A 26,834-nucleotide genomic window follows, 5' to 3' on the forward strand; every position below is an offset into this window, starting at 1 on the left:
AGGAGGGATGCGTCATCACAAGGACAGGTGCTACTTCGGGAGCAATGCTGTTTGTGAACCAGAAGGTCTCCACAGGCACCAGGGCCCCAATACCACGGGCAGGAGAAGGTTTCTGCTGCGGGTCAGAAGCCGCCAGGAGCCCTGCAGCATCCAAACCAGGGAGTAGAGTCCTGTTCAAGGGAAGTCATCTGTCTGATCCAGGGTAGTTTATGCTGCTGTGTATTTTACGCCCAGGTCTCATCCTTGCACCCCTCCTGGGCTGTGCACAGGGTAAGTGGTGGGAGCACTGGCTCCCAGCATGAAAGCCCTGGGTGTGTACCTGTATTCTTATTAATTCAGCATAAAAGGTAGGCATCAAGTGCGAATTCAGCCTTCTTTGCCAGCTTGGTCCACAGATCATGCATTTTTAGAAAGCTGTCCTACATCCTTCATCTAACTGAAAGTTACAGGCCACCACTCTTGGTAAAAGTCATCCAGAATCTGCAGGGAGTGGCAGTGGGACAGTCTTGCATTTCCTGCAGGTGACAGTAACGCCAAAAACCTTCCTGGTGGCCAGTGTCACTAGCCAGCTCACAGGCAAGCTGGAACAAAGCTCCAAAAGTTTGAGGAAAAGTAAAATAGAGAACTGCACAACAGAGGGGGCATTTCTGTCTGGTTGTTTGGTGCGCTAGAGTAATATTTAATTACTTAAAGCAACTTTAGAGTTACTGAAAACTCAGCATTTTGGGAAAATTAATCTCTTAAAGCATGCTTGAGTGATGGAGCTGTTTCCTCTCGCTTTGTCCTCTTTAACTGATGTACAGGATGTGGGGCTGGTCACTAAGTTGTTTTTCGCAGCCGACCATGGGAAAGGTGGATCTGACTGACAAGTGCAGCAATGGCCCGAGAGTCCTGCCTAAAGCAGCAAACCGTGGGTGCGTGTTTCTGCCGTGGACCCAAAGAGGTGATGGAGTATGGAGTGCCGCTGTGTCTGTGCTCCTCGCTGCAGTTCCACTGTCTGGCGTCCGCACAGCCGTGCCCCGAGGTGACGCCACAGAGGTTATTCCTTGGCTTTTTGCTCCTATTAGTCATGTCAGCGCTTGCACCTGTATTGATTATTTTCAGACATTATGCAACATGAAAGCATGAAGTTAAAGCCCCTCCGCCCTTGTCACCAGCGGGAGAGCAGGTTTGCATGCTTTCCTTCTGAACTGCCAGGACCATAAACCTGTGCATTTGCAGAAAGCAGCCCTCGCTGGGCCTTTTTCTGCTTCTGAGGGAACACTTTGTGCATTCGAATGCCGGTTGCCTCTCGCTGTCTGCAGCAGCGCCGTCGCTCTGCCACCTGCTGCCGCAAACATTGGCTGCACCGCAGCCAGCTCTAGGCCCGGGCTTTTTCCTTTCTCTTTATTGTAAAACAAATTTGAAATAAGAAATAATATTTAGGTGGTTTAGGGCAGAGCTTGATCCTCCTACTTGTTTACTTAATGCTCTTTGGCAAGCGTGTCAAGAGTGGGAAAGGAAATGAGTGTTAACATTTGCCTCCCATTTGGTAATATTGCATATAGAAAGGTAAATGTCAAGTGTACATATGCCATGTTATAAATAAATGTTTCTGGCAAGGAAAGGCGTTTTCTACCCAGTTATGTGGCCTTTTTGATGTAAATGTTATGAATGTGTGGTAATATTTGGCCATCTGCTGATGACAGTAAGAATTGCATGGGTAGAGCGGAGCACCCCCTGCGATCAGCTCCTGTGGGAGCCACGGGTGGGGCGAGGGACCCATGGGGACCCCAGCACCCCGCGGGGGCACAGCCTCATCCAGGCTTCCTGACACCCAGAGAAACCTAAATCCAGGTTTGGGATCACCACCTCGGTCAGTAACACAGGTGGCAACTAGCAGGTGACAGTGCTGGCCCTGGCAGCTGTCCCCAGGCTGGTGACCGCTTGCTGCTTTCCGTGGCTGGAGGTGGTTCTGGAGATGCTGCTGCCTGGTACCTGTAACCTGGAGGATCATGGACCACAGCTGGGAACAAAACCAGGGCACAATGACCGGTGAGAGAAGAAAAGGAGATGTGGGAGAGGAAAAAAGGAGAGATGACAGGGAAAAAAAAACCCAAGAAACAAAGAACCAAAAAAACCCCACACAGTGAGAAAGGTCTATGTAAAAAAGAAAGTGAGAAAGTCCTGGTTCGTGTGGTTGAGGCTGTGTGAGGGAGGACATGGAGGATGAAAGAGCAAGGAAAAGTTGATGAGAGAACGTGTGGAGATGAGAAAAGGAGAAAGGTGTGGTGAAGTGATGAACTTTCCTCAGAAGAGAGAAGTTAGGATCTGCCCTCCAGGCCGTGATATATAGAAACCTGTCCCTGTCCTGCTCTTCCCCTGTCACACGCATGTACTGCAGAACATTGGTATCGTGCTTTTTGGACAGGTTACATATAGGGATGTGATTTTACAGCCTGCCCAGCAGAACACACTGGGGTGAGCTCTGACTTATTTTATCTTATATTTTATCTTATCTCCTTATTTTATCTTCCTCCCATCAGAGGGAGACTCAGGACATTTTCATCCTTGCCATCCCACAGAGGTGCTGAGGAGAGGGTTTAGGAGTTGAGAAAAGAGGACTTGGCTTTTAGACTCACAGAAACATAGTGAGTCAGGAAATGTTTCTAGAGCAGACAGGTAAAATAATAGCACAGGACAAAAGGAAACAGCCTCAAGTTCCACCAGGGGAGGTTGAGGTTGGGTGTGGGGAACAATTTCTTCCCCAAAGGGCTGTGGGGCATTGGAACAGGCTGCCCAGGGCAGTGCTGGAGTCACCATCCCTGGAGGGTTGGACAGACGGACATGAGGTTCTCAGGACATGGGGCAGTGCCAGGGGTGGGTTATGGTTGGACTCCATGATCTTGAGGGTTTCTTCCAGCCAAATGATTCTGTGTTTATTTTGTTCTTTCCTAAACATGCTCTTTACATTTCTTTCCACTGAATTATTCCCAAATTTTCTCAGCACAGAGTTTTGCCCTGCAAGCCCCCCAACAGAGATGGGGGCCTCTGGCACCGTTATGTCCCACCTGTGTCCATCAAATCCCGAGTCTCACCTGTGGGTTGTGAGCTGGGAACAGAGGAGCTTTTTCTGGAGTGAGAGCTAGACCTGGGTACGAGAAGGTGACAAAGGGCGGGGATGCTGAATACGTGGAGTTCAACAGGAGTGTGGTCCCCGGGCCGGCAGTGCTGAGCGCCCCGTGAGGAGCAGTGCTCGGGGTGGCACTGCTGCTGCTTCCGCTTCCTCGCGGAGGAGAAATTCCCATCATCTGTCGAAAGTCATCACCTGAACACCCCCAGTCGCTGGTTCAGCCCCGGGGTCATTCCACTGCTGCAGGGAATTCGTGCCAGGTAGGGCTTCTGACTGCATCTGTAAAATATATGTATTTTTCCATTCTCATTTCTCCGTTTGACAGGCAGCGTCAAACTTGGTTCTGCTCATTTGCTTCGCAACTCGGATTTTCATCTCACATTTCTCACTGTCTCACCTGCAGCTATTCCAGTCTGTGCTCTTTCCGTGACAGTGCACATTTTGGACAGAGCTGTCTGCTCCAGGGCTCACAGCTCGGCTTATTGTAAAAACCCGGACAATTGGCAAAATTTGGACCCAGCTACTGCTTCAAGTGAATGCAGCCAAGGCTGCATTAGGGAGCTCAACCACAGCATTGAAGCAGTTCTGTTGCAGCATTTTGGGTTTGTTTTGGCCTAGACTAAAAAATAAACCCACCACATATCAAAGGAATGGGTGGAGATGTCATACAGAACAACAAGGGACTCATGTCAGGGGTATGGGGACAAATTCCCTGTGAGGGGACACCCTGGCTTCCAGGAGTGAGATGTTTCTTGAGCCAAAAATCTTGTGCAATTCCCTCATCCTGCTAATGAAACACTTTGTACTCTCTCACCACAGCCCTTAATCACAACTGAAAGTCTTCCCACACGTGGCTGAGATCTGCCTGTGGCCTAACAGCCCTCCTTGCAATTGTATTCCAATTTCCCCTCTTGTTTGATGGTTTAATGATATCCTAAGCAGCATTTAATGCTGCTGCTATACTTCCCACATCTGGTATAGAATGAATATCAATCCCATACAGAACAGGAGGCTGGGATATTAATGAAAACTTCCTTTTATGCTGAGTTCATTGTTGATTTGTTTAGCGTTCCCCTTTCACATCTTCTGTCTCAACTAAAGAAAAAACAGCTCTGACAAAGGAGGAGAGGAGAAAGAACTGTTTCTGTGGGCTCATGTTCAGGTTCCTGACCTCCACCCCCTTGGTCCTGCTTGCCCGTAGCTCAGCTGAGGGCAAGTTGACATACAGTCCAGGTTGCTGTATCTGCCTGGGCCATATGCACTTTTATGTATAGATTCCCTGAACTTCAAGGACAATGTCTGACCTCTGAAGGGCCTGAGCCAGCCCCATAGTGTGGAATGGAACAGGTGTCCCCTGTGTTGGCCACAGGGAATCACTGACCTGCATTTCGAGCTCTTGCTGCCTGTGCCAGTGACGGCTGCCGTGCAGAAACAGCCCAAGACACCCGGGGTTGGGAGCCGGGAGGTGAAACCGCAGCAGACAGAGTCATTTCTTGCTGCAAGACGAACGGTGTAACTCATACAACATGAGCAAGACCTGTCCCAGGGCTCGTGAAGGCCATGAGCTTTGCACATGTGGAAAAAATGGCATTAAGGAAACATCCCTTATTTTTGAGATGTGTTGTCTTTTCTGGGACTTGCCTGTTTGCTGGGTTTGTGCTCTCACATTGTGTTCACATTTCAAAGCTCTCTTCAAGGGCTGTGTATTTACTTGGCTTCACAGACAGGCACCTCGTGCGATACAGTCTGTCTTATTGGCAGCCCATGGAGTATTTTGCCATTGTTCTTTTTTCCATTTGGCACCTCGATGCCTGCACACAGTGTCCAGAATAGCCAGGTCCAAGTCACTGACGACATCGTGATCTCTGGAAGCAAAGCTTCCTTGGGAAGCAGGGGCAGTATGTGCAGCTTTGCGCTAACTGCAGAACAAATCCCACTTTTTAAGTAGAAAATGAAAAATATGCTTAGGAAGAGAAAAGGAAATTATAACGTTGACTACTAGCAGAGGATGTGTTGGATGATCCCAAAGCCCATGTGATTGTATTTTACACTGTCCCAGCAGTTACATCTGTAGATGAGCCACAGCTCTCTGTGGTTCCATCCTGCTGCCTCAGTGGCCCTTTCCCTCTCACGGGGACAAACTGGGCTCCGGATGACCTGCCAGGACCCCGGGAGCTGAGTTCAGCTCAGGGCTGCTCGGCAAGCCCGTCTTTGCAATCTGCCATGTCCAGACTAGAGCCTGCTGGGCCCAGGTTCTTACTGGGGTTTCCCTTCTTCTTTTTCTTCTTTTTCTTTCTTTTTTTTTTTGCTCTGTGTGCTGACACTGCTGCAGGAGATTCACGGATTCCGCCTGGTTTCCAGGAAATACTGAAAACACGGAGGCAGTGAAGAGTCAGCTGGGAACGCGGCAGGAACGATTCAGCTGTCCCGGGAAGTTTCCTTCAGCTAATGACCACGGTATGGTATAACGGAATTAATCTTAAATCACCTAAGCAGTCAAAGAGCAATTACTTCCTTTAATTGCAAGATGGGGGAAACAATCAGATTTAATTTCAATAAAATCTCAACCATCTCAGCTGTGATTTTTATTTAACGCAAAAGTGACAGAACTTCCTGCTTTGCGATAGTCTATGTGCCTGGAAACACCATGCTTTATCTTCACCATTGACGTGATAAACCACAGTATGGACTTTGCTTAAGACTCAGTACCTGACTGAAAAATAAACCAGGGCACTACACTTTGTATTTAAATAATAATCTCTGTACAGCTGTGTCTGCCCTCAGTGCCAAAGTTCACTGAGACAACCCAGAACTGAGCCGGATGATGCCCTGTTTGTTTTGTTATTACTTATTAATCATATTTTTAGCCACCCCCCCCAGGTTTTGTAGCTCCTTGATGGAGCACACAGTAACTGGAGAGGCTGGGGGGGTGAGGGGGGTGTTCGGGTACTCCCAGGCTGGAAAAACTTACCGAAATCTGTGTGAAAAGAAAGGGAAACGAGAGCAAAAGCAGCAGCTGGGTGAGTCGGCAGCTGGAGCGCTGCGGCGCGGGCGAGCGGCACAGCTGTGGGCCGCTTTGCCTTGCTTCCTCTTGCTTTTTTTTGCCTTTGTAGTTGCGATTTCTTTTTCTTTGCTAGCATTTCTGGCATTATTCCAGTTTGGTAGCATTTAACCTTGCTGCTATGATAACTGCTGGGGAGCTTATCATTAGGGGATTTATTCTGTCTTTGTGAATATGTTTGTACAGCGTGAAATAAAGAAGGCCTGAGGCAAGCTAGCAGACAACAAGGAAAAGACAAAATGTTGTCTCCCCATTTCAAGTAAGCATCATCTGCCTAGTGCGCTGAGCAAGGCAGGGGTCCTATAGAAAAATCTGCCTTGATCATGTTTTTAAGGAATGTCTCATAAGGCAAAGAAACAGGAGGACTGGAGACAGCTGCGCGGCCTATAGTAAGCCTGATAATTTTTAAATACTTGATTTGGCAGCGTGTGAATATGTAAAACTCATCCATAATTCATATAGGTAGGGAAAGAAACCGATAGAGCCAGACATTATCTTTCCAATTCACGTAAATCAGTGGTGGTTTCATTCCTGGTGTTAGTGTTTCCATTTACTCCCAGTGCTCGTTGCTATTATGTCGAGTAGCCCCTGCTGACGTCCTGAGTCACTGCGGAGAGGAGGACGCGGGGATCCAGCTTTAGCTGCTCCCGGCGGCCCCTCGCTCCCAGGCCTTGCTTGTTGTCAAGGAGACACATCTCTGGCACACGTCTTCTCTGTGGTTTCTCTTCTTAGTGTTCTTTTCCATTGCTATGGAGACTATCAGCAACACATTTAGCAACTCCCAGTGCCCCACGAGGAATGTGTGTTTCATAACTCACTGCTCAGAATGAGGTGGGCTGGTTCATTTTTGGCCTCTCACCTGCACTGTCCAGCCTGGCTGAGCTGAGACTTTCTGATCAGATACAGCAGGGCTGGCTTTTAGGGCAGGGCTACAAAAAGGTGTCTTCCATGGGGACAGTTTTGAAGGTGAGGTAAAGCTTTCAGGTCTTCAGATTGTGTTCTGCCGAGTTCTTATGCCATCGCTGCCTCCAGGAAAGAGACCATGTCTGATGGAGTAAGTGTTGGTCTGCTGCAGGTGAACTGTAGCTCTGGAGACCTTAAGGATTTTCTAATAATTTATTTTGAGGAGACGTAATTACAGGAAGGACTATTAAGAGGCAAGTTTCCAAATAGCAGAGATGGACTGAACTTGCTGGAATAAGAGCAGAAGCAGCTTGCAAACTTGAGGACTGGGACAGAGAACACAGGAATGGTGATCTTTCATGGATACTACATGAAGCAAAGCAGATGAAACCAAGGAAAATGCCTCACTAAAATGATGCAAAGGAGAGGGAAATGGAACAATTCTGTTGGCCACCACTGCAGGGCAAGAGACAGGGACCAACACAGTGGGACCAGGCGTGGGAGAGAGGATGGTGAGGGGCTGGAGCACAAGTGTGATGGGAGCAGCTGAGGGACCTGGGGGTTCAGCTGGAGAACAGGAGCTGAGGGGAGACCTTCTGATCTCTGAACTGCCTGAAAGGAGCTTGGAGCCAGGGGGGTCGGGCTCTGCTCCCCAGGAACAAGCGCCAGGAGCAGAGGAAACGGCCTCAAGTTGCGCCAGGGGAGGTTGAGGTTGGATCTGGGAACAATTTCTTCCCCAAAGGGCTGTGGGGCATTGGAACAGGCTGCCCAGGGCAGTGCTGGAGTCACCATCCCTGGAGGGGTTTAAAAGGTGTTTAGATGAGGTTCTTAAGGACATGGGTTAATGCAGGTGTTAGGTTATGGTTGGACTCAATCATCCTGAGGGTCTCTTCCAACTGAAATGATTCTGTAAGATGGTGTCAACAAAAGCTGGCTTAAGCTTTCCCGAGCAGGCCCAGTGAGAAGACAACTTGCAGCAGTTATCTCCGAGGCTGGCAGGGGCAGGCTGCTGGTAGTAACTGTTCTTTTCCAGTCTGCTTCCCATTAAATTTTGTTTTGGTTGTGACATTAAATGCAGACAGAGGCAAGAAAACAAACCAAATCATCATAAAATGTCTTCCGGAGAAACGCAGATTGTTTTTCTGCATGTGACAGTTTGTGTTTGTAACATGAAATAGATGTAATAACCAGAAGGTGTTCAGCCACACTTTGAATAGATTTCTACTTTATTTTTGTCCTGAACTGTAGCTGGTGGAGTCACCATCCCTGGAGGGTTGGACAGACGGAGATGAGGTTCTCAGGGACATGGGGCAGTGCCGGGGTGGGTTATGGCTGGACTCAATGATGTTGAGGGTCTCTTCCAACCAAAATGATTCTATGATCTGCAGCTTGGTTTGAGCAGCTCCCAGGTGACTGTCAGCATCCCGACACTGCAGGTGAAAGCTGCACACGCTCAGGGCAGGACCGGAGCTTGTGTCACTTGCGTGGTGACACTTTGACTCCCGGAAGAGCGGTGGGATGGTTGCAACAGAAGCAGCTGCAACATCCCAACGATAGAAGGGGCAGCAGCAGGCTGGAGGAACCTGACCGTGTGCTGGCACTGTGCACTCAAACCACTTTGGCTACCACAGAAGCGTGGCTTTACTAAGAAGCCCAAGAAAAAAGAGAAGTTGTCCTTTGGGTTTTACAACAGCTGGTACACTGGAAAGCTGAAGGGCCAGCAAGCAGCGGGTTTGTGCACACCAGGGTATCTTCCTTCTGAGACAGCAGGGAAAAAAATCTTTGCAGCCTGGTCCAAGAGGAACTCAGTACCATGGGAAGACCCCTTTCAAATTGGGTGCGAGTGAGCAAGCAACAATTAGATAAGGAAGACTATAAAATAATAAAGTTCCACATTCAAGGTAGGAATTGATTCCTGCTGAGTTGGCAGCTGCAGCTCCCAGCTCCCTGCCCTGTTTCCCCACTCCTGGGCACAGTCTGACATATTTGCATGATCCCCAATTCCACTTTTCATTAATAGGTCGCTCTGTGCCCTGCAGTAACTGGGGAACAGATGCACGGTCATTCGGCTGTGGGGTGGGAGCCCACAGGAGTGCTCTGAGACGGGGACAGTCACTTGTTAATCTCTCTGGGTAGACAGAGCCCACCTGTACTCACAAATCGGTAAGTAGCCAGATAGCCTCCAAATCAGCCCTTCAGCACAACACCAAGCCATAAATAGTCAGCAGGTACTAGGAGTAGCCTCACCCAGCTAAAAGAATCTACATATGTAAATAAAATGAAGTAATTAATCAATTCAGACCTTTTACAAATATATATATCAAAGCAGGGTTTGAGGAACCAAAAGGAATCAAATATACCCTGTCACTTAGCAAATCACTCTCTATTCACTGCCTTACAAAATAAGTTAGTTACATGTGAAGCTGCTTTAGGACGCTGATGTGCATCTCCCCAGTGTGTCCTGGGCCGTGTGTTTGCGTGTTGTCTGGTCCAGCAGCCGAGCCCCGAGGTGCTCTCGGCCTTTGGGACCAGCTCACCACAGCCAAGACACTCGGGGCAGCACAGTGTGACAAGAGGAGGGAAACACATTAAAAATCTGCCTCAAACAACTGATTTCTGTATGGCTTAGAAGTGATGGGTTGCTTTCTAATTGGCTTCAGTGTAATTTTAAATCTTACGAAGTTCAAAATGTAAAGGATATATTTTATTCAAACTTAGATTTTCTTTTTTTTTTCAACATGGATTCCAGATTTAAAGGAAATCAATGATGTTGATCCAGATACGTGTGTGCATGTATACGCCATACACGTGCAGCTCTGCTCTGTTCTCAGTGTCACTGTTTTCTCTCATCGTGGGTTTTTAAATGTTCACCGTGTTCTTTAGCTGTGTGTTGGTGACAGAGAACTTATGGATTTGTGACTGCATCATTCTGGGGTTGCTGGACTGGTCTGCATGCTTGGAGCTGAATTCCATTTATCTGGAGAGCAGGTGTTTAACTGATGGGCACATCAGACACAGAATAAATGCAGAGCAGCTTCTAGTGTCAGTGTTTTACAAAAACATCTGAATGAATGAGCTGAGAGAGTAAAACATTGCCTGTTTTTATATCAGTGAACAGAAATAACAAGAAAAAGCCCCATGATGAAGCACTATGCTTGTGCATTACTGATTACTTCAAGGTTAATTTTCTTCATTCTGAATGATCGCTGATCTGCAAGACTGAGGAACAACGAGATCAATGAACCGAGGGAATTAAGCATTTATGAACTATAGGCTGAAAACAATCAAATTAATGTATCAAATTAGAATTTAAAGGAGCTGGGGTGACAGTAATACATTTATGTCACTTATTGATGACTTCCCAGCTGAAGGAAAGGCTGGTTGTGTTGGTCACAGGGCTGTCACGCTGCCGTGCTGTGGTCTGTGGCCGATGGCTGCGCTACGGGGAACCGGGCACAAGTGCAGCAGAAACTACGGTCTGAAAAACAAAGGAAAGAGAAAGAGAATGAGAGATCTGCTATGTTCAAGGGCTCATTCTGCTTCAAATGATGAAGTTCCCACTGACTTCAGGCTCTTGGCCTCTTCTGTAGTGGAATTATTACATTTAACGTTATGTTGCGCTCCAAGATCCCAATTAGATCAAGGTCTTACTGTGCTAAACATAAGGAAAGATGCAACCTCTGCCTAGAAAGCTTTACAATATGCAGTTTTACAGAATAACATTTTTTACAAGTAGTGTGGACTAAGAAGTATCAATATTGTGTAAATCACAAAAAAAAAATAGAAGAACATGTCAATACTACATGGTGAGATCTGCTGGTTTTCTTCTGTTTATGTGTCTTTAAATCATTGGAGTTTTCTCTGTAAACACACAAAAACGGAATTAAGAGAACTTTAAGGCTGAAAAAGCAAAACTTGCAAACTGGGAAGAAGTCAGCACTTGGGCTGACCAGGAACAATGTACGTTTTGATGCACAAGAACACGTACTGTTTTTTTCAGCCTGCCCTGGAGATGAGTCAAAGCTGCATATTGAAGGAAGCTGTGGTTTGTAAGGCTGTTGTTAGAGAAGCTGGAAATTGTAGTGATTTCGATAGGGCACTAGAGGAAGATGATGTGGTGGTTAAAATGCATGTATGTTATTTGGGAAATCAGATTCTCTTTTACATAATGCGAGACAGCTCTCCCACACGAAGCTTTTCACTGGCTCAATTTAATACCGGGTCTTTGCACTGAATGCGGCAATTTATTCTCTTTTGATTCAGCTTGAATTGTGTCATTTTTAGACAGGGACACAGCCTTTTTCACAAAAATACCAGGGGATAACAACTATGCCGGTGAGATTTCAAACAAGTAGCGCCTGGGGCCTCAGTTCACCTTTGGAGACTTTGAACTCTGCTGGGTTTGCTCTAGACAGTGCCAGTTGACAGTGGCCACAGGGATGCTCGTCCTCCATCCATCCATCTGGCAGAGCCACGGGTGGGCTGGAGTGGAGTTCCCCTTCCCCTCTACTCTGCCCTGGGGAGACCACACCTGGAATATTGTGTCCAGTTGTGGCCCCTCAGTTCCAGCAGGACAGGGAACTGCTGGAGAGAGTCCAGCGCAGCCACCAAGATGCTGAAGGGAGTGGAGCATCTCCCGTGTGAGGAAAGGCTGAGGGAGCTGGGGCTCTGGAGCTGGACAAGAGGACACTGAGGGGGGACTCATTCATGGTCCGCCTGGACACCTTCCTGTGTAACCTCATCTGGGTGTTCCTGCTCCGGCGGGGGGATTGCACTGCATGAGCTTTCCAGGTTCCTTCAACCCCTGACACTCTGGGATTCTGGGATTCTGTGATAAGGATTTGGCAACGTTGATACCTGGAACACAGTAATAAACCAGGTAGGAAAATAAGCGCAGGAAAAAGCAGTGAAAATTAGAGAAGATTAAAGGATAAAAACCTTGGGGGAGTTTACTGTATGTTTCACTTCTAATTGTACTGCAGCTCTTAGACCAATTTTTCTTTTAATTTTCATAGCACTCTGCTATCAGCAATAAGCACCAAAATGAGCTAAATTAACACGTAGGATTCATTACACCATCCAAACAAATTTCCCTGGGCTTATTATGCCTTAAGGGCTTGATACTTTTCTGGCGGCCTCTTTCAAATTACCCCTTCAGCACACGTGACATAAACTTGGGTCTGCAGAGTGTGAAAATTTATGTGAGAGAGCAGTTATTTTAACAGTTGGAAATTATCAGGTTCACTAGAAAGGTGAAGCATGAAGTACACTATTAATTTTTCAAAAGGACTTCACAGTGTAATAGTCTTGTACTATTGGCACCCACGGTAAAATAGAACTGCTTCCTGCTCCGGCTTGGGCTTTTTCTGCAGTGCAGCACAGATACCGGCAGCTCCGTGCCAGCACTGTGCAGCATTTCATAACATCCCCTTGCTCCCAAGTCCTGATTCAGCTTTTTGCTCATGCAGGACGCAGCGTTTCTCACTGAGCTCCTGCCCAGGCTCTCCAGAAATCACACCGGCAACACCGACCTCCCGACAGCCGCTCTCGCAGCACACGAATGGCTCTGCAGCCGTGCGGGTCATCTGGCAGGGGACGGGACCTCAGGACAGCGCTGTCTCCGTGGCCAGCAGCGAGGGAGCTGCTGCTTGTGGCACACATTTTATTCCGTGTGAGTAAAAGCACGCTTGATTCCCAGCCAGCGCTGTCTACCAATGCAACTGTTCCACAAAGAGTCCGATTTTCAGAGGTGGTGAGAAAATTTTTTAAGCAAGTTGCCACGATGCTGTCAGCGTAACTACATAACACGCAGGCCATGACTTTCTTCTGGGGTGTTCTCTGTGGCTTCCAAAACTCCTGCAAGGATTGCTGCAGTTTCTGCACTCCTGAAGACCAGCATGGAAACTCCTCCTTTGGGCTGCTCTCTGGTTTAACACTGGCTGGAATGTCACAGATGTAGTGTGGCTGATAGGATGAGAGGAAACAGCCTCGAGTTGCACCAGGGGAGGTTGAAGTTGAATCTGGGGGACAATTTCTTCCCCAAAGGGCTGTGGGGCATTGGAACAGGCTGCCCAGGGCAGTGCTGGAGTCACCATCCCTGTAGGGTTGGACAGACGGACATGAGGTTCTCAGAACATGGGGTAAAGGTGAACTTGGCAGTGTTGGGTTAACAGTTGGACCCAATGACCTTAAGAGTCTTTTTCAATCCAAATGATTCTATGATTGACTGTATTGACAAAAATATTACTTTTCTACCATTTTCTCTTGGACATATCAAGACGTAAATATTTAAAGACCTACAATTGTTTTAGGCTGTGTATTTGTCAGGCCAAAGTAACCCCAACAACTGCTTGTTTAGGAGTTTAGGAATGGAAGTGCTCGGTTTATATATGATGTATTATATATTATATATTATATATTATATATTATATATTATATATTATATATTATATATTATATATTATATATTATATATTATATATTATATATTATATATTATATATTATATATTATATATTATATATTACTATCACTGGTAATATGTAAATGACGTCTAGGACATTTAAGGAAGCATATAGTTAAAAACCAGAAAAACGTGGTGTTAATAAACACAATGTGAAGAAACAGATTTTACATCCAACCAAGGACTTCTGTGGTCCGTGATGTAATAAATCTATAATGAACACCTGTGACAAGAACACAAGTATTTACTCATACATAATACATAATGCTACCCCGCTTAGGAGATATAAAATGCCTTAAAGATGTAGTATCCTTAAAGAATTTCAGTGGAGAAAAAATGCAAGTTCTAAGGAAGTGACTGTATTGTATTTATTGCACTGCTGTAGAGGAACACTGTTCAGCAAGAGCTGTCCTCTAAGAGACCTTCAGGAAACGGAGCAGATGGCTCCATATGCCATCCCACTGAAATTCGCAGCGGTCTTAGAAACACTCAGAAAAAGTAAAGCAGTCATTTCCTCAGCCTTTTAGGTAAAGAAAAGTAGGTGAAGGATTATTTTTGTTAGTATTCAAATCACGGTGCATTTGTTATGGAATTCTAAAATACAGGATTGATTTTTTTTGCATTAAAAATATTTTCAACACAAAAGTCTAGGATGGTTCAATATGCCTTGCAATTAGGACTGTTTGTACATTGGATTTCTGTATTAATACGCCCCATAGGATAAGGAAAAATTCCCATTTGGGATGAAACAAGGTAGGCCCCGGTATGGACCGCACCATTTGTTCATGATAGACATTATACCCACCAACACTTTTAATGAAGAAATCAGTCGGAGTCCTGAGGGAGCGACCGTGCCCGCGCCACCAGCACAGGGGCTCTGGGCACCCTGCATCAGCCATACATCGCCAGAGCTCTGGGTCTGCTGCCGCCAGAAAATAGCGTATGGGACCATTCAACTGAAAATCTGGTGGGTCACTGATAAAAACAGGATCCTGCCATCAAAGCACGAGAATTGGCAGGTATAGGGAATAACTATTCTAGGAATCTTTTCTAATTTTTAAGAGGCAGCCGACTGCAATATACAGAATCTTGGCGTCCGGTACTTCTCTGCTCTAGTTACCGCTTTGCTCCTTGGCTTCTGTCCTATTTCCAGAAGAGGAAATAGCGTCTCTTTACCTCTCGTGGTTGGTGATTGTTTTTCTTGCAATCTGTAGCTTTGGTGCAGATCAGAGGGAGCCAAGGGCCAAAAGTGACTTGTAATCCTCAGCACACACAGGTTTTTTTAGACAAACAGCTTGGTAAGGAGATATAAGATATAAAAGATGCAATATGGTACTTAGTGCCCTATTCCAGCATGTTAAATATATACAATCTGAACTTTATTCCAAGTAAAAATAACATTCAGATTAATACATCTTTCTTTTATATATGGAACAGAGAAATCATGACTATGAATTATAAAGCAGGAGGAGTGTGGTTCACAGTGTCTGTTGCTCCAGAGTTCTGCATTAGGATGGATGTGGAGGGTTTGATGGAGAGGACTGAGCTCATGCCAAGGAGTGAGGCAGGAGACGTATCTCTGCGAGTGTCACCGACTCATTCTGAGGATTAAGACAGGTCTTCTGAGTCCATACATTTCTATTTAGAGAGGGTTCAGATTTAAACACACCATTTATTAACAAGACACAGGAATCTACAGCTCCAACTGGCATCAGTACTGGCTGCTAAATATCCAAAACTGAAGTCCCCAACTTGAGGACAGAAAGTTAGACATCTGTTTTGAAAATCATGTCCTCAGCTTCCCCCGGCTTCATTGTGAGGTCTGAATGGCACCTTTACAAAACAGCTGGTTGAAACCTGCAACTGAGAAAGTGCTATCCAAATAATTATTGCTCTATCTCACTAATCTTGATGAGCATTTTAACTGTTATCTATAATACCTATAATAATCTTGTAGAAAGAGATCGAGACTGTCTCTTCATTTGGCAACTCCGTAACATTTTGTGGTTTTACAGCTGTGCACAACAGCAGTTTATAAAGCTCCACATCACTGGTCCATTCTGAAAATGGAGACAACTGCCCTCAGAATGGGGACCAGCATGAGCCAACACAGACTGCAATTTCTGATACAAAATTTATGGTACCAAATGCTGAATCAGTGGTTCTTAAACTCTTGCTGTAAGCAGGCAGATGTTGGACATAGTACGACAGCTTGCTTTCTTTCCTGCCCTTGCTAAATTAATGTGAAACATAGTTAAAAATACATTCCTGGTAGTACCTTGCGGCTCAAGTGATGAATAGTTGCCATTGGAATACTACTCAGCCATGAAATGAAAAGAAAAATCATCACCCGCTGCATCACTGGGGCAGGGGAGCTGCTAGACTTGGTTGGAAAGGGTGAGCAAATTCGCAGCAAGTATGGTTGCTATACTTATGAAAACGTAACTTTGCTACATATTGTCTAACTCTAGATGTCCACCTCAATTATAAAGAAGGGGAAAAAAGATCTATCATGGCTCACGGAACTGACTGCAAAACAGATTTGCTTATGACACACAAGTGTATGTCAGCTGAAATGCAGGCTGATGGGCATTGGGTTATATTGCATCAAAATGGTACTATGGTGCAATGAAGCCTTCTGATATAATTTTCTTTATTTCTGTATTGAAATTGATTTTGGTATCTGTAAGTGGCTTGCATGCATTGGTTATGGACTCACCAGCAGCCAAGGGAGGTGGCAGCATGCCGTCTGTCCCAGCTAAGTCGCCAACCATGTGCCCTGGCACATGGGGCACGGGGGGATTCGAAAAGTTCCTTCAGGTCTTTCAGTGGTCTCAAATCTCGCATATTGTAATAAAAAAAAAAAAGTTTGATCTATTCAGGTCTCTTCGCTGAGTATCCGACTAAACAATAATAATTTTTCGTAACTAAGGAAATATTCTGCAGTCAGGAACTAGGTTTACCAAATCAGCTAATCTAAGGTTCCAGGTCCTGCAGGAGAAATAAAAATATGGCTAGGACAGTCTTCGTGTCTTTGTTGGGAAATGTACTCGGAACGTCTACCGAATTAAAGAGCTTTTTTTCTTCCCCCCAGATTTGGCTGCCTTCCCGTTTACAGATAGGCTTGTGCCACGACAGGCACTAAATGCCCTTCTGGCAAATGCTCGATGTAGAAAAGTCGTCCAGGCTTAGAAAGACACTATGTTGCCAGTCTGCTTTTGAAGTGGTTTAGCAGCTGGGAGGAAGATGGAGAAACCGTAGTGGGTTCGTTAGTGTTGAGGGTGGGATTGGGCAGCTTTTTGCTGCCCACTGCCAAGCATCAGACCTGTCCCTGGCAGTCACACACGGGTGACATGTCCTGACAGGGAGGAAAGCGGGGATGAGCCCCCGCTGTGTGCAGACGCTGTGGCAGGGCCTGAGGCAGCACGAGGGCAGGGGGATGTGGGTGTCCCCTTCACAAGGCAGATGGCAGCAGGACAGGGACTAGCTCTGCTGCCATCCCACCCCGGGACCTCGTCCCCTCAGCACCCAGGAGGCCCAGGCTCCCCTCAGGAGCCAGGTCACAGAATCCCAGAGTGTCAGGGGTTGAAGGGCCCTGTAAAGCTCATCCAGTGCAATCCCCCCATGGAGCAGGAACACCCAGATGAGGTTACACAGGAAGGTGTCCAGGCGGGTTGGAATGTCTGCACAGAAGGAGACTCCACAACCTCCCTGGGCAGCCTGGGCCAGGCTCTGCCACCCTCACCCCGAACAAGTTTCTTCTCAAATTTAAGTGGAACCTCCTGTGTTCCAGTTTGCACCCATTGCCCCTTGTCCTGTCACTGGTTGTCACCAGAAGAGCCTGGCTCCATCCTCCTGACACTCCCCCTTTCCATCTTGATCCCCATGAATGAGTCCCCCCTCAGTCTCCTCTTGTCCAGCTCCAGAGCCCCAGCTCCCTCAGCCTTTCAGATCTGGGATCCTATGGCTCCCCGGGCACCTGCGGGACCGGGACCCCCGGGACCTCGATCTCCTCAGGGTACTGCGTGGCAGGATCCCCAGTGTACCCCAGACCCCTTCCCGCCGCTCAGGCTGGGATCCGCTGGCTGCCCTCCCCTCACAGCTGAGGGGCTGCGAGCCTGTGGCTGCAGCTCCCCCGGGGGACGGGGACGCCCCGCTCCCCTCACGCCCCGAGGCGGGCTGGCCACGATCCGCCCGCTCCCCCACGCCCAGTGCCCGGGGCGGGCGGCGCCGGGGACCCCGCGGCCGGGGAAGCCCATCCCGGGGCGGGCGGGGGCGGAGCGACCCGGCGCGGCCCCGCCCTCCCGGCGTGCCCCGCGGAGGGGCGGGCGGCCCATGTCCGCCATCCCGGCATGCCGCGCGCCCGGGCAGCAGCCGGAGCAGCCGCGGCGGCCGCGTCCCCTCCCTGCGGTGTGAGACAGCAGAGGCGGCAGCCGCCCGCGGAGCGCCAGTGAGAAGCCGCCGCCCGCGCCTCGCCCCGCCGTCCTCCGCCCTCCTCCGCCCCTGCCCCGCGCCGCTGCCCGGCCGGCCATGCCGTCTCGGGCAAGGTAATGAGCCGCAGAGCCCCGGGGTCTCGGCTGAGCGGCACCGGCAGCAGGCAGCACTACCACCCGCGGGGCTGGAATGACTGGCAACCCAGGTGGGCAGGGCCGGGGCAGGGGGCGCGGGGGCCGGGGCGCTGCGGCCGGCGGCTCGGCCGGGCCCGGGGGAGCGGAGCGGAGTGGGGCGGCGCGGGCCCGCAGCGCCGGCGGAGCCACTTCCTGGCTGTTGGGCCTAGGGGCGGGCGGGCCCGCCGGGCCTAGCGCGGGGCGGGCGGCCGGGGGAAGGGGCGGCCGTGCCCCGCGGGGAGCCGGGCCGGGGCGCGGAGGGGCTTTCCGGATGCCGGCGGCTGCAGGCGGGACGGGGACAGGTCTGTCACGGCGCGGGGACCCCGGGCAGGGCGCTCCGCTGTCCCCTCGGGCTCGGGGCTGTAACGTACCGGCGGTACCGGCTTGTGGCTGGGGGTGCACAACGGGGCTGGGCCTGCTGCCGGGTTTGCTCAGTCCGGTTCTCAGCTGGCAGTTAATGAGAGAAGAGCAGAGGCTGCAGAAGCACTGGTGGTCTTTTGAGGGTTGGTAAAATAGTACAGCATCATTATTATTATCCTTTTATCTGTGGAAAGTAGTTGAGCTGTGAGTAGACCAGGGTGAGAGCTCATACGACGTGTTAGGTTGTAAGGTGTGTTTGTACCTGGTGCTTTACTTCTTAGGAAGTAAAATTCGAAGTCTGTTGACTTCTTTGGTCAAGTATAGAGAGTGTATTTCAGGTCTTGATTGCCTCTGGTATACCTGATGCCAGTGTAGTTGCTGCACTACTCTGCTTTTTTGCTATTTTAATAGTTAAAATTGTCATGTAGAAATTGCTGTTTCTTAATGTGGAAGATTTGGGCCTTTTTTAGTGTTTTTTTAATGTTTAAAATAATATAGGATCCTAGTTTTTAAACTTCTGGCAAAGAACAGTGTGGCATGTGCTTGGGAATGTACTTACAGATGACAGTCCAGTCACATGTGGTTTAGACAAGGAGAACTGGGTGAATGTGAAGGTAGAACTTATGAAACACAGATGTAACTTCACTATTTACCATGCAGAAAGTTTTCCTTTTGCTTGAACAGCTGGCAGCGCAGCCTCTAGGGCTGAGCCCAGGGGCTGTTCCATTCTTAATGGTGTGTGGGGCATGGTTATTTAAATTCTAATTTCTTCTGTTATTGAACTACTCGGTCAAATAACTTAATATTTTTTCCTCACTTAACTTACAAATCTCTTTGGTGACATCTTATAGCACCTAGATTTTTTCGGGGGAACAAAGTAGTCTTGTATCTCTCTTCTTAATTACGGTTTTCCTTCAGATTTCTGGGCTGCAGTCTGGAATTCTGGACACTAACTCTTGACCTTCCCACCCGCATGAAATTGCATGTATGTCTTCTGTCTGTGCAGTGGATGGCTTCTGTACATGTTTGCTGCTTGGATATATTAATTTGTCTCAAGTTCTGTTTTTCAGCCTAAAAATATGTCTTATGGGGACTAGGAAGCTGACTTTTTCCAGCAGACCGTTGTCTGCAATACGTTCTGTTGCGTTAGGGGTGAAAGGAAGGTGAGGAGGCTGCTTTAAGAAGTTAGTCTGGCCTTTTGGAGTCTGACCGACCTGTTCCCCATGCTGTAGTTTGGTGCCTCCGCAGCTCCCAAATCCAGCTGCTGTAAACTGGGCTGCTAAAATAATGATCTGAAAAGCCACAGCAGCAACAAAAATCTGAAAGCACTACAGAAAGTGTTTCCATTGCACTGTGTGCTTAGGGCTCCTGCTAAGAAATAGGTAACACCTATTCACTGATCCTGTCACTTGTAAGAATTTAACTTTAGCCTTTTCTTTAACTAGTTTTCTTTTTAATTTGGTGAGAGAGCCCAGGAGTCAGAAATGTTCACACAGTCCCAAGCACAGAGCACGTTTTTCTGTGTATGTTGTGCTCCACGTTTTTAAATCTCCACCAAAAGATAGCTTTGGTGATATGGAACCTGTGAGTCTGGAGTAAGAGCCTAAAGAATGAAGTAGAGATTAAATCAGTCTTTGTTGTTTTGGCGTTAACTAAGTTTTGAAAGTGATTCACATGCATGGTTGAAAGGAGATCTGTTAAGTAGAACTGGCAATGAGTATTTATTTTTTGTTGATTGTTTCAAACATGCTCTTGGACCCCCTCCAAAAATATACTCTTTCATATATATATATATATATATATATATATTCTTTCCTTTTTCTTCTAGTTTCGTTTAGCTGAGGTGATGTTGCTGGTAAATGCTTTTTGCAGGGCGTGGAAGAGGGAATGCTCATGGCCGAATGAAAACGGCAGCAATTGTAGTTGCTTCAGGTTCCTAATGGAGAAAAAAGGACCTGCTAACACACGGATTTATTATCAGATGGACTGTGTTTCTAAACGTCTATTTTTGTGTGTGTAAAAGTGACTATATGGATTCTCATTACTAGGACCAGAGTTCTCTCAACTTTTAGTAATGCTAATCAGCATTGGCACTTGGGGTGAAACTGAAAGTTGGAGCCCACAACAGCTTTTTAGGATGTATGTGACAGAGAACAGTGAGGGTTTTTGGGAAGGCTTGATAAGATCTTGTTCTCCCTTCTAATCTATATAGATTTCTACATCTTTGTTTCTTTTTGCTTGATAGACCTCACTGCATTTTCCCTGATATGACTTCTGGGGGCGGGGGGGAATAAAATGTCAGTGTGTAGGTCTTGCGTGTGAGTAGAGTTAATTTGGTAGAGTACTGAAAGGTAATTATATACTGCAATAAGCAAGATTTCCCTTGGATGGGAAATGCTCTGGGTGGCAAAGCCAGCTCGATGTGCTGATGGTGCTGAGCAGGAGTGCCGGGGAGCAGGTTAACAAGTGCAGGATGCACCGGGGCTTGCTTGTTCTTAAGCGAAAGTGGGAAAAGGAAGATAAGATTTTAATTAACAGGACTTCTGTCTCTTCTGTCAGAATTGTAGGTTAGCTACGGAAAAGTGAAAAAGAAAATCTATCACATCTGAGAAAAGTTCCAGAAGCGTGTTACTAGGTGCTGTACTGAAATTTGTTCTTGAAAATGAAGTGTATCGTTCTCCGGCAATGTAAGTCGGTGTTAGGAATTGCTGATTTGTTAGCACGGTGCCTGCCAAAATGAGTTACCGCCTAGGACCCTGTGGGTCTAGACACGATGAGACAAGACACTAAAATATGGCTCTCCTTCCGGGTAGCTTATAACCTAAGAGAGCAGTATTGGCCAGGACTTCATAACTGAGACCAAGTACCCTGTGTTTAATTAAAGACAGGGCGGGGAGCAAAGAAACTCGTCAGGGGAAATGGGCTGAGAAAGGGATGGTTAGAGGGATGCTTTCTGCCGCTCTGAAGGGCAGCAGTGTGTCCTTTACAAAAGGCAAGCGCTCCTTGTGGATGTTGTGTGTTCGTAATGCTGGCTGACCAGCAGGGTGGTGGCAGTGGGTGCTGTGTGTAAGGAAAGCTGAGACAAAGATTCCTTCTGCACTTACAACAAAGTACATAGAAATATGTTTGTTAGAAATAGGCTGAAATCGTAGTTTGGGCAGGTCTGTGTTGTTGGAGGCAGCTTCGAGAACGAGGTGCAGTGTCAGGGTGAGGAGGTCAACAGAAACCCTGGGAGGATATCGAGTGGATGGCGTGTGGGAGATGCTGAGCAGGAATGGGTTCAGTTCTGAACCCGCAACAAGTAATTCTTGATCTCTTTTCACACCGGAGTGTGGTGAATATGCTGATCAGGTTGGGAAGGTATGAGATCAAAGAGCTTTTTTTTCGGGGGGGAAGTAAAATGGGGGAGCCTAAGTTTGTAATGTGAAAGCCTTTGTTTTTAATGCAAACACAGAGGAGAATGAGATGTGAGAAAGATGAAAGAAGATGAAAGCATGTCAGTGGGAAGTAAAAGGAACTTGGAGTGCAGATAGTCTTCCAGACAAGAAAAGCTATACTAGATTGGACCAAGGGTTTAGCTGGTGTAGTATCCTGTATGCAAAATGACTATCAGAAGATGCCTATGGAAAAATAAGAACAGAATGCATATATTTGATACATTTCCCTGCCCGTGTCTGTCACAGGACAGAAGGAAATTGCTGAGCTCCTGTGTAGGGAGTGATGCAGATTCCAGAGGCCATATGAAAAGCTGCTATGGCTGCAGGTGCTTGTCCAGCAGCAGAGGTGGCAGAACTACAGGAGGAAAATAGATAATTCGTTATTTCACTAGTACAAAGAATGGCTGCTGACACTCCCATTGCGCTCTCAGAAGTAGGCTCGGAGCTGAGCTCAGCCAGGCTTGGCCTTGGCAAGGTGGATCAGGGGGTGGTAAAGGAGTGTGGCAAGGGAAGGTGGTCACTGCTCCGTCTGGTCATGGGAGAACAGTCGGAAGCCTGGTGGGAAAGAGATAATTCGAGTGGATACAGTGACTCGAAGTTTTAAATGATGAATTCTTCATTACTTAAAACCTTTATCTGGGTTATAGCAAACAAATTTGGCAAATAGAGCAAATCAACTAATAAAATTGACTGACTTGAACAATAATACAGCTTATAAAGTAGAGTTGTCTCAGAATAAATCCTCCATGTAGATCCCTTACTTGGAAATAAAATCAAACAGAATAATTAAGTGATTTTTGTCTCAAAATAATATCCATATGGCAGGCTTGTTCTGAAAGAGCTACAGATAGTGAATAGTATGCACCAGATTGTCCAAGAAACTTGTTACAAACACAAATTCTGAAGGCTTCCATATCATTAAAGAAGAATGATATATTTTTGATTGACCTATTTTTTTTTAGATACAAAGTTTGGTGGTTTGATTTTCAATTTTAAACCAGTGTTTTCCAGCCGTGCTTCCTTCAGTCATACAAACTGGCCAGTCAAATCATGCTGATACTCCTGCTGGAATGAGATGTACACTTAGTTTTGGAAAAGTCTAACTTTCCTTTGGAATGTCCCTGGGGGAAAAAAAAAAACAGCTTTTTTAAAAAGGCAGAATTAGTGGCCATTTCTGCTTATTTAGGTGGGTGAGCTGTTTTTTATTTCTGCTGGATAGAGACAGATTAAAAATCACTCTGCAGAAAACTCAGTGCAGGCTCTTCCCTCTAAATGATGCTGCCAAAACGGTGTGTGCAGGAGATTAATTGGTGTTGGTGGAAATTGGGTGGTTTTCCACCAGAACCAGCACGGGTGAAAACTGTCACGTGAGATCTTGAAGTATTTTTCTTGGTCTCCATCAATGGGCTTTTCAGGTGGAAATAAAACAGACAAATACAGTACAAGGTAATCGTCGGCATGTTTGTTCTTGCAATTTCCTGTGCCAGCTTTGTCTAATATCACATTTTTATTTGTACTTGTGCTTATGCGCTGCTCACCTTGTCCATTGTGATTTTATTAGTATACAATGTTTGTTTGGGTCTGTGACAATGTCGATGTATGTAACTGGTAAATTTGTTGTTACATAGACTTCTTTGGAAAGATGATGCCAAGTGTTTTGTCTGTCACCTCCTGTGTGCTTGTCACAATGTAGTGACAGTGGAGAGGTGGGGACACAGCACTGCCCGCCCTGCTGGAGGGGGGGGTGACAGTCATTATATGTGGCACTTCCGCAGGTCCTGTCTGCAGAGCGGCTGCGCCTTGAGTTCCAAGTTGTTCTCTTTCAAAATCACAAATAAGTTACTAACATCTGGAATATTGTGTCCAGTTGTGGCCCCTCAGTTCCAGCAGGACAGGGAACTGCTGGAGAGAGTCCAGCGCAGCCACCAAGATGCTGAAGGGAGTGGAGCATCTCCCGTGTGAGGAAAGGCTGAGGGAGCTGGGGCTCTGGAGCTGGACAAGAGGAGACTGAGGGGGGACTCATTCATGGGGATCAAGATGGAAAGGGGGAGTGTCAGGAGGATGGAGCCAGGCTCTTCTGGTGACAACCAGTGACAGGACAAGGGGCAATGGGTGCAAACTGGAACACAGGAGATTCCACTTAAACATGAGAAGAAACTTGTTCCTGGTGAGGGTGGCAGAGCCTGGCCCAGGCTGCCCAGGGAGGTTGTGGAGTCTCCTTCTGTGCAGACATTCCAACCCACCTGGACACCTTCCTGTGTAACCTCATCTGGGTGTTCCTGCTCCATGGGGGGATTGCACTGGATGAGCTTTCCAGGGCCCTTCCCATCCCTGACACTCTGGGATTCTCTGACATGAAAAATAATATTTGAAAGAAATGTCTCACTGCACACGCAGGCCATTCTGTGAGCTCACCCACAGTGTCCCGTGTCACCCGGGGTTCCTCGGTAAGGCGACAGAGATGACCGTTACTGGGCTTAGTCCCCAGCTCTTGAACCAGACTGGTGCAGGAGCCTGCGGTGCAATTCCTACCATAGACAAGGTGGGTACATGGGACAGGACACTCCACAGGTCACCCCGTGTGTCTGAGCACGTTGTCCAGTCTCTTGTTGAACACTGTCAGGTTGGGGCCGTGACAGCTCCCTGGGGAGCCTGTTCAGTGTCCAGCACCTCTGGGTGAAGAAGTTTTAACCCTCCTGCTCCTGCTGAGGAACCTGCAGCCCATGAGCTCTGCCCTCAGTCTGTTCTGCTCCAGCTGGACAGACCTGTAATGTGAACAATATCTTTAGTGGGAACTACTGCCTCTTAAATTGATACAAAGCTGAAGAATTCTATATTTTTAATAAAATTATGCTCACCTTTTAGTCAGATGATAAAGTGTGAACAGGTTAGCTTGTAGAAATCTGTCCTCAAAGACAGAACAAAGTGGGTATGTGGTTCTTACCAGGAAAACAATGGGCTTATGGATTTGACCACAATGGAAAATTTTACGAAATGTTCAAAGGCTGTGCTGCAGGAATTGAGGTTAGCTTAGAACACATTAGTCCTTCCATTGGTTGGGATATGCAGAACAGTGTTAAAAATGGTATGTTTTATCAGCTTGCCTTCAGACTTAAGAATTCCAGAGTTAATCCTTGACAATTGGAGATGACGATGTCTACAGCACATCGCCTTAGAAAAGTGATGCTATTGCGAACCCATCAGGACTTATATTATATTCAACTTATATTTAGTTGAAAATTTGTCAGTGGGTTTCACTGAAAGGCTGAAATAATTGGGATGCACTGTATTGAAGTGCTGTTCCTCAGTGAGCTGGGGGTCTCCTGAGCTTGAGAGCAGGGAGGGGATATCCAGGGTGGCATAGGGACATTTAAACTTCATACGCCTTGAAGGTTCAGTGCAGAACCTTAAGTGTGATTTAGGAGGGTGATGAAGGTCCAACTTGTGTAAGTATTTGTACAATCCTAGTGGACCATCATGAGCAAAGGCGTTTACTAAGGCTTTGTCCCTTGAGTAGCATAGTTTATTTTATAAAATAGTCCAGGCAAGTGCTCAACAAAACAGATGTGAGACCACAGTGAATACTGAAAGAGGAAAAGGTCTTATTTGGTATATCTAAAGGTGAATTTGCTTACAGAGCAAAAGGGAATAATAGCTGCCGAGCAAACCTAGTGTCAGCCTTTCACTGGGAAAACAGGGCAAAACCACAATATTCTTATTTTGAACCCTGTTCCACATTGACAGTATATTGTTTTTTAACACTCTCAAGAGAATGAAGCGTGGGGGCGTGGGTTTAATTCCAGTTGTTTTTTGCAAATATCAGCCCTCGTGCTATTACTCTTCCAGTTGTCCTGAGGAAGCCTTCAGGATGGCTTAACTAACAACTGCTTGTCAGACATTTTTACTGTGTTTTTCCCTTTTGGCCTTGAGATGGATTTAACTCCTTTTCCCTGATTTTTGTCTCATGGTTCTAACCACGTTGTTCTCTTGAAAAGTAAAAATGAAAGGCTTTTTTCCAAGAACATGCGGTGTTTGTGCTTACACAAATTGTAGTTAATTCACAGGAATGACCTGTCCTGCTTTTTGTTAAATAATCAAATCAACTATCGAAAGCTTAAAATAAAACCAGTAGATCTTTAGAGTTTGCTTAGGAAAAGCCTTCTGTAAATAACAGCGTGATTCCAAATATACTTGAGTTGAACAAAATTTTTGATTAGGATTTTTGTTTAGGATGGGTATTGTTTTACTAGTTTTAATATAAAACCTCCAGTATTGCTTGTAAGAAAGATTGCTTGAATTTAGGTTCTGAAGTCTCATGTGCATAAGTTAGTATGTTAAAGTCAGTGTATTTTAAAAGACGAGATCACTTAGGATGTCCAGTGAGAAGACTTCCTTTCCTAATTTTCACCTTTTCTGTTAAATTTTATCCTGGGCTATAAATCACTTTTCTTATATGAGAAAGGCTTAAACTTAATGCAGATTTTTTAGTTTTGCTTTGTATCTCCCAGCATTTACTCTAAAGGATAACAGCTCTTAGTTTACACACCAGGTTTTTCCACAGTAAAGCCTGTTTGCTTGTTCTTCAAGAAATGAATATGATTCCTATATTGCTTGTCAGTGACAGGCTAGTGACACCTCCATCTAGCAAGTAGTTTTACGTTGCTCAGTAAGGCCCGTAGTGTCTTATGTAAATGTCCATGGGTGGATCAGTATTGACTCTCAGGTGGTGGATACCCATACCTAGTTGTATGTTATTTTTCACTTCTGGGAAGTAATTTTTCCTTGTATCTTATATGGGCATCTAACAGATAAGAGACTTGAGACCATACAGAGAAATGGTGGTGGCACACTAGGATGTGTTTCCTTTGCATGTTGCTGTAATCATTAGTGA

At 46.6% G+C, this 26,834-nt stretch overlaps 1 protein-coding gene across 2 annotated transcripts in view; it reads left to right on the forward strand.

Annotated features, from left to right (window-relative positions):
• Positions 1-17,906: 17,906 nt before the first annotated feature.
• Positions 17,907-26,834, forward strand: part of SMG1 (SMG1 nonsense mediated mRNA decay associated PI3K related kinase) — a 70,258-nt gene continuing 61,330 nt past the window's right edge. Inside the window, exon 1 of one of the 2 annotated variants that reach the window (XM_065030684.1) lies at positions 17,907-18,178. In XM_065030684.1, coding sequence (XP_064886756.1) covers positions 18,090-18,178 — 89 coding nt within the window. In that variant the 5' untranslated portion in view covers positions 17,907-18,089. The remainder of the gene's footprint in view (positions 18,179-26,834) is intronic. The other variant, XM_065030685.1, reaches the window with a different exon arrangement.

Source organism: Columba livia, chromosome 15, assembly GCF_036013475.1.
Source record: "Columba livia isolate bColLiv1 breed racing homer chromosome 15, bColLiv1.pat.W.v2, whole genome shotgun sequence".
NCBI classification, from domain to species: domain Eukaryota; kingdom Metazoa; phylum Chordata; class Aves; order Columbiformes; family Columbidae; genus Columba; species Columba livia.